The sequence below is a fragment of the Triticum urartu genome, unplaced genomic scaffold, assembly GCF_003073215.2.
Source record: "Triticum urartu cultivar G1812 unplaced genomic scaffold, Tu2.1 TuUngrouped_contig_9039, whole genome shotgun sequence".
Classification (NCBI taxonomy): Eukaryota; Viridiplantae; Streptophyta; class Magnoliopsida; order Poales; family Poaceae; genus Triticum; species Triticum urartu.
In genome coordinates, this window is record NW_024120047.1 from 1 (window position 1) to 8375 (window position 8375).

The 8375-nt window shown below is 42.5% G+C and overlaps 1 protein-coding gene across 1 annotated transcript; it reads right to left on the bottom strand.

Moving 5' to 3' along the window:
• Positions 1-1279: 1279 nt before the first annotated feature.
• On the bottom strand, positions 1280-3142 carry LOC125532095. Its single transcript, XM_048696272.1, has 2 exons — positions 2909-3142; positions 1280-2140 (listed from the first exon to the last, which is right to left on the bottom strand). Exons 1-2 carry the CDS (start codon positions 3107-3109, stop codon positions 1451-1453), a joined length of 891 nt encoding a protein of 296 aa, XP_048552229.1. The 5' UTR covers positions 3110-3142; the 3' UTR covers positions 1280-1450.
• Between the last annotated feature and the right edge of the window lie 5233 nt (positions 3143-8375).

Consider the following 8375-nt stretch of genomic DNA (forward strand, 5'->3'; position numbering starts at 1 on the left):
ATCCCAGAGGCACACAAAAATTTGCCTTTGGTTCCAAAACACTGTTTTATATACCGGTACTGCAGTGGAGACTGTTAAGTTAAACTTCCACCTAGAACTCTATGCTACACTAGTAAGCAACTTGAACAGTGGACTGGGCCTTGAACTGCAAGTTTTCTGCGAATCTAAGGGCAACAGTGAATAGGGGCAACAGTGAACCAACCGAGAAGGTAGCTCGGGCAGGGTGGCATCCACACCGGTCGTGACCAGTGTCGGGCAACGTGAAACCGATGGAGAAGGCAGCTCGGGTAGGGTGGCGCACGACATCGACACTGGCCGCGACCAATGTTAGGAAGGAGGAATGTGAAGAGGAGGAAGAGGAAACTGTTCAAAGCATTTTACAACCGACAAAAATAGACGACTCATGCACAGTTGCTCTCATAGTTTCCACTAAAAATGATAGAAGGCGAAGGACTTCACTCATGTTCCTACATTTCGCCCATAGCTCGCCCGTAGCAACGCACGGGCATTCTACTAGTACCCTATAGTAGCACGGAGTGACTTGTTCGGTGCTGCTCCGGCCGCTCCAAGAGCGGAGAGCTGCCGAACAGGCTCTAAATCGTCCAAATTCGAGCTATTTCTCCTCTCCAAGTTAGCAACTTCCTGTCTGAAGTCTCTTCTCTGAAACTAATCGAAGCGCGGGAGTGGTCCGTCCATGGTGGAGCGCCGGCTGCACGCCATCGCCGATGAGGAGGTCGACCTCAGGGCAAGCATCTACAGGTGCCCGCTAGTGGTGGCTGACGCAAGAACGCCTTCGGCACTGTCAGCCTCGAGGAGTTCATCTTCTCCTCCACTCACTCATGACTTCTTCATTGTTCCAATTATTAAGCAAACAGAGAACGGAATGAATAATCTACCCAATTTTATGCAAACCAACACCGTCTCAATTCTTGCTTTTCTTTATTTTTAGAAGAGATTCTAGTTTTGCCCTCTAGTTGCAGGGGTTCCATCAGCAATGGAGATTCATGTGTTGGAACAATAAAATTAAGACTCCAGATCCAAAAATATTTTAACATGGCTCATGATACTTATCTTCTCATTAGCTGCCATGGTAAATCAGTACCAGTTAGCTAGACTTGTTCTTGTTCTTCCTACTGGTCTTATCCTTGGTGCTGAGTACACCATATCCCTTCCATGGAAGGGTTTAAAAAAACTAGTAATAGCTGTAAGTAGAGGTCATCAACTAGACTAGATTAATTTCTTGATTGATTACAATGCTACCATGTGTCGCTAGGATTGATCCACCAAATCCAAGATTTTGTGCTCACCAAGTAACACAAGACCAATGCTTCTTTTCCCCATAATTAAGGTACCGGGTGCTACAAGTCTGATCATACATTAGCAGATATGAAACTAGTACAATCTAGGGGTACATAAAGACTTCAGATATGCCATCAACCTAAGTTACTCATCACCACACAGTTAAAGCTGGCTGGAGAGCTTTACAGGCCGGAACCATATGCACGTCATCCGCCTTGGAAGAGTAGAGCGAAGACCAGACAATGGTGCCCTCTAGTTCATAGGAAGCAGCTGTCACAACGAAGGTCTGGCAGCCACAGTTTGAGGGGTAAACACTGGTGGTAGTATTCTTACCATCACGAGACACTGTGTTGATTGATAGAGGAAGCCACAGGGGTGCAGCCACAACCCGACGCTGCAATCTAATAAGCCCACCTTCACCAACCAAACTACTGCCATCATAAAGGAGGACACCCTCAGCAATTCCAGAAATGCCAACAGTGATCTTGCCAAGGATTTCGCAGTGTTCCTGGTTGTCCTTGTTGAAGGGTTGCCGCTGCCGAGCAACAGATCCATTTGGCCTTTTTATGCTTGTCTTGATCTGGCTAAGAGTAAACTTAAAGGTGGCTTCCACTGCTTCATGGACAGGTGCGTATGTCAAGTCGACTGAGCACAATGGGCCGGCAACCCTGCTTCTAATCACTTTGGAGCAAGAGGTGGCTACCTTGTCCTCTAGGCAACAATTGGCGATCTCAATGTCCCTTTCTGAATCCAAACTCCTAATTTTCAAGTCAATCTCAATGTGAAGGGCACTGTGCAAAACGATTCCTCGAGACGGACCGGTTAGGGACAAGAATGCACCCTACAAGGCAATAAAGCACATCAGGCCGGCTACTTTGTATATGTAGTGCGTACAAAAACAAGGTAACAAACTATAAGAATGAACTTGCCACAAGACTGCTCATCATCGTGGTAAGACGAGACAGATGCCTACCTAACTATCCATTGAGTACAAGTACAATTCGTAAGGACAATAGAATATGCTTCGAGTTGAAGTTGTATAACAGTGCTATATTAACACCATGTGATCGCAAGCCATGTACAATTTGATATAGCTTTGTGATCGGGTAGATAGTGAGGTAGTAGACAAGCAAACAGCACTAACGCTTCAGCAGAGTAGTAAAAAAAAGTACTACTACTATTTACGGTGTAAATGATTTTACGTATACATGGCAGTTGAGCATTCACCAGCAAGGTTGGATTAGGCACTACACGCTGAGCGGGCGTTTTGCCTCCGCTTTGCCCTTTTTATTACGAAATCGCACGCTTAAGCGCAAGTAAGCGCTAGGGGATAGGGCTCCGCTCAGCATGATTAAGCGAGCGCCTAGGAACACTCAATATATCAATGTTCATCAGACATCAGGCATAAAAAACCGAAAGATTCTGTGAGAAAAACTGCAAGTGATGAATGCTGAAAACAAGAACAAAAAACAGTACTTCCTACTATCCATATTAACTGTCGCTAGTATAGTACAAAGTTGTACTAATTTGTAGTACTTTGCTGGCCAATTATTCATAAAGTTGACATCTTTATCTTCAATTTCCCTCACGTGGGTGGCAGCTGTTTTACCTGGGCGTCGTTAATCTTCTGGCAGTGGTCACGAACGCGACGGAAGAGGAACACACGCTTGGCATCAATATCGTCCCTGACCGAAACGTGGCCATAAACGTCGATTGGGAACTGAACCGAGCACTTGATCAACTTGATGGCGAGCACGTTCAAGGAAGTATAGAGCTCCGGTCCACCGATTCCATTGTGCAGGTTCCGCATCGGCGACTTGGTAGCTGCAAGCCGACTAAAAAAGGTAAATTGCAAGCCAAAACAATGGGGAATCGCAAAAAAAAGGTACTAGGAGAGGAAAACGAGGAGCGCGCGCTAGAAGGGGACGGACTTTTCCTGCGGTTTGGATACTCGGAGCTTTTGAGGCTCTCGAGATACTTGAGCTGAAGCTCCATCTGCTGCTCCTTGTGCTGCGCTATGACCTTCTCTATCCCCCACTCGCCCTCTGCTCTCCTCCTCGCCCTCTGCTCCTTCGCCTCCGCTGCAGCAAGGTCCTCCTCATCTTCTGTGTAAGAGCCGAAAAGGAACTCCTCTTCCGACGCCATCCCGCCGCCGCCGCCGCCGTAACCTAGGACCAGTCTAGCTCTCCGGGGCTTTGGGTCTAGCTTTTCTTTTTGAGAATTGAGACAGAGCTAGGTGTCTGAAGCACGAGTCCACACCGCGGCTTATTCAAGTGCTGGTCTCGATTGGACTTGGACTCGGCTTTCTCTTGGGCTAGCGCACACTGGTTTTTTTGCCTTACAAAATGATTATGTTTTTTGTATCATCAAAATATTATTCCTCAACAATGGCCATATCGTTTACGATTTGAGGCAAATAAAGTCGGGGGCACTAGAGTCCCAAGACTCAGATAAGCTAACTCTAAAACAATGTTTTGCTGGACTATCAGCAACTAAATTTGATTCTCTACAGCAATGCACCGCTTGAAAATTCCAATGCCAGGAGAGTAGCATCTGTAATGATCGACGTGTCCGGACCCATATATCCCTTCAGATTCGAATTGCATCCAAGGCACTCCTACTGTCTGATTTGATGACAACTTTAGTGCAGCCGATGTTAGCCGCTAGGATCAGTCTGTTGCAAATGGTGTTGATCTCCATTGAGTCCACAGTTGGATACATGAGGTAAGGTCCATGTTGCTGTTGCGATGAAGTTACCGCGATCGTCCCGAGCCACAGCAACACATACCCTGCCAATGTTTGTGCATAAAATGACGCGCCAACATTGATTTTAAAGTACCTTGCATTTGGTTTCTTCCACACATGCTCAGATTTCCAGATAGGTTGATTCAGTGTATAGCTCCGAATAAAATTTGTACCTAGAATTCAGATGGTTATCGCTATTCTCTCTGAGTTCTGGACGGTTTCACCTTTTGCTCCTTGCCGTTTCTACCGCCAAATATACCACATAGCTACAAGAATCAGCTCCGCTACTGCTAGTTCATGCACCGCCGAACGTAGTTGGAGAAGAGCTTCCAAGTTGATATAGCCGGAGCGGTCCTCAGCCACTACATGATGGATTGCATCAACTAGATTTAGTTTGGTCCATATCTCATTCACGCGAGCACTAGTAAATAGGCAATGTTGGATATCCTCCAATCCAATCTTACAAAATGGGCATTGGGGGTACAAAAGGGATGTGGCGTCCAACTAACACACCCAACACATGGTAACACGCCCTTCAAAAGCTTCCATCCAAATTGTTTTATTTTTTCAGGAATCCTAAACATGGTAACACGCCCTGCAAAACCTTCCAACCAAATCTTCTAGAGCTTGGAGTGGGATTTGTATAATTCTATGAACATCAACCGGTGAGAACATAGTACGAATAAGCACCTCCTCCCATTGTCCGGTGTGGGGATCGATAATTTCTTCCACCTTACATAGCAGTGCCCTCCCCCCCTTGGCGTAATAATTCGTCTTGTTTCGCTTGATGGAATCCGGGGACCTTCCCAAATATTAATTTGCGAGCCCGTGCCTACTCACCAAATACATCCTCTTTTGAAAGTTTGGATACCTGGAACAATGCTTTGCCATGTATACGAAGAGCCCTTCTTCGGCCTTGCTTTCAGTATGTCACCACCCGGATAATACTTAGCCCTCAAAAGTCACGCACATAAAGATTCAGGATTCTAGAGAGTCGCCAACACTACTTTGCTAATATAGCCAGATTAAAGTTGTGAAGGTTCCTAAACCCCATACCACCCTTCTTCTTCGGAACACACACTTTCCATCACGCAAACCAATGCATCTTCTTCTTTTCTTCCCCATGTCCCCACCAATAACCGGATATCTCATCGGTAATTGCCTTGCATACTCCTTTTGGTAATTTAAAAACAGACATAGCATATGATGGAATAGCTTGAGCCATTGATTTTTCATAAAATTTCTTTACTTTTCTAGTTGATTATGTTTTCTTTTAGATGATAAAAGATTCCATTACTCAAAAGATGTATATATTGTACCTTTGATTATTGATGATGATGCCAGGTTTACCCCTCAAAAAAGTTTTTACTTGAAACAAAACCATAGTAGAGTTCAAAGTTAGTTAAAGTACAAAACAAAAAATTGTTCAGCCCTGTATGAGAAACAACACGAGATCACAACTGCACCACATGACCGTGGATCTCCCGGTCTTTTTGCCGATGCTGCTCAGGACATCGGTGGCCAGCATCCTATCTCCAGAACGGGTGTCAAGCTCAAGAGCAAGTGTTTGCCACCATTCTTCGCACCCCCAGGAGGAGGAGGCCTCCTTTTAATAGAGAACCAGACCAAAGCATTAACACTTAGTGAATACATGAACTCCTCAAACTACGGTAATCACCGGAAAGAATCCCAATTATTGTCACCTTGGGGTATGCGGATCATAACTCATAATAGGTGTCTACAACTTGCAAGATGGGATCAAGAACACAAATATATTCATGGGAATATAATAGGTTCAGATCTGAAATCATGGCACTCAGGCCCTAGTGACAAGCATTAAGCATAGCAAAGTCGTAGCAACATCAATCTCACAACTTAGTGGATACTAGGGATCAAAACCCTAACAAAACTAACCCGATTACATGATAAATCCCATCCAACCCATCACCGTCTAGCAAGCCTACGATAGGACAGTGAGCATCATGAAATTGGTGATGAAGGAAGGTTGATGATGATGATGATGGCGATGAATCCCCCTCTCCGGAGCCTCGAACGGGCTCTAGATCAGCCCTCCCGATGAAGAACAGGAGGCGGCGGCGGCTTCGTATCGTAAAACACGATGAATCCTTCTCCTTGTTTTTTCTCTCCGTGAATAGGTATTTATAGTTGGAATTAGGGTCGGAGGAGCTCCAGGGGGCCACAAGCCTGCAGGCCCCCCCCCCCCCCAGGGCTTGTGGCCTTTGGGTGGCCCCACTCTGGTTGATTCTTTCGCCAATATTTTTTATATATTCCAAAAAAGCTATTTGATGTAGGCTCATAAAAGTTTAACTCAAAGAATATCGATGCAAAGACATTATCTTTAATTGATAATAATCAATGAATATCAAAGTAATTTAATAGATTCCCCTTTTATTTTCATGAATATTTTTTAAATTTGGAAATATTTTTAAAATTTAGGCACATTTCTTAAATTTGTGCACATTTATTGAAGTTCACAATTTTCTTTCTGAAATTCAAGAACACTATTCAAATTCTCGAACCGTTTTTCAAATCTTCATTTTTTTAAATTAGAAGAATATTTTTTAATTAAAAGAACCAAATTCATAATTTTTTGCATCGGCATATTTTTTTTATAATTCCAAATAATTTGTAAGTTTTAGACACTTTTTAAGATTCGTGAACCTTATCTTACATTTACGAACATTTTTTAAATTAAAGTTTTTTATGTCCTGGACATTGTTTAAATTCAGAAAATGAAATCTGTGAACATTTATAAATTCATAAACATTTTTATATTTACTAAAAAATATTTAAAAATTCATGAATATTTTTATATATAAGAACGATTTAAAATTCCTGAATATGTTTTAAAATCATGAAAGTATTTACAAGTTCATTATCATGTTCAAATTTGTTACATTTTGTTTAAAGTTTGTGAACATGTTTTTAGTTAAGGAGCATTTTTTCGGTCAGACACATTTTAAAGATTTTTAACGTTTTTAGTAATTCGCAATTTTTTTAAAAAATCAGGAACATTTTTAAATCATGAACAAAATTTTAAATTCATGATTGTTTTTTTAAATGGGGGGGGATATTGTTTTAATTCAGGAACATTATTTTAATTTGTGAATAACTTTTTTTGTTATTGAACATTTTTAAAATTTGTGAACATTCTTTCAAATTTTTGAATATTTGTAAATTCATGCACATTTTTAAAATTGGCCAACATGTTTTCAAATCACAAACATGTTTAAAATTCTCTAACTCTTAGTTCACATAGAACAACTACAAAAATCTTTTTGCAACTCTATACTGATGTACTTCAACTATTATTTTGTGTGCTACTATTACATTTAAGAAACAAGAAATACCTTGTTTACATGGAAAACATGAAACATCTATTCCTTCCATTTCATGCATTTAGTGTTTTGTGCAGGTATTTTCTAGAAAATGTAATTCTAAACTAAAGGGATGCCGATTTTCTTTTTCCAGGTACAAAAGGAAGACCAACCAAAGATTAAAAAAAAGTTTAATTCATGTGTTGTTTTTTGCAATCTTTAAATGTGTTCTTACTCAAGTTAAATAACCAGCAACCTCAGGAGGCAGCGGTTGCGTAACCTGTTTTTTCCTGCAGCTAGGGTTCGTGCCTCTCGCCGACGCCATCGCAGGTCCGCCTCATCTCGGGTGGCCCTAGGGACATGAGGGCGTGGCGGATCCTGGCAAGGGCCGGCGGGAGGGCTCCGTTGTTAGTCATTCCTTTGAGTTTTGTTAGGATTTGTGTTCTGGTCAGGAAGACGAGACGACGGCGGCGCCCTGAAGATGGAATAAAGGTCTCCCTGCCTAGGCCTTGTTTCGGTGGTGCGTTTACTATCATTGGCCAGCGTGTGGAGGTGTCTCTGGCGGATCTATCCTCGGTGGATTTGCTTGGATCTGGTTGTTGTTCGTCTATGTTTGTGCGTCCTCGAGTTGGATCCTTTCGATCTACGTTATTGTTCATCGGTGGTTGTTGTTGTTTTGGTGTGCTGGTCCTATGGGGCCTTAGCACGATGACCTCCCGACTGTCTACTACAACAAGTTGTGTCCGACTCCTGTGAGGGAGGGGCGACGACGGCGGGGCGCCTTTGGCTCGCTTCAATGCTTGTAGTTGTCACTAGGTGGTCTACGGATCTAAATGTAATTTTTATTATTTTTGGTGTTCATTGTGCTGCCATAATTGAAGATGAATGAATGGGATGTTTTCTCGCAAAAAAAGAAGCAGTTTGAGAAATTTGTAGCAATTTCTTGGTCACAAGGAATAGAAAACAATTTCTTGTTTCCTTTTTCTATTATTA

What these genes read in the sequence shown, in the direction of transcription:
- LOC125532095 (XM_048696272.1), bottom strand. Translation starts at nt 3,109, where the DNA reads ATGCGGAACCTGCACAATGGAATCGGTGGACCGGAGCTCTATACTTCC. An exon ending in AGAAGATTAACGACGCCCAG is followed by an intron (nt 2,141 to 2,908) that starts GTAAAACAGCTG and finishes ATTGCCTTGTAG; the next exon opens with GGTGCATTCTTGTCCCTAAC.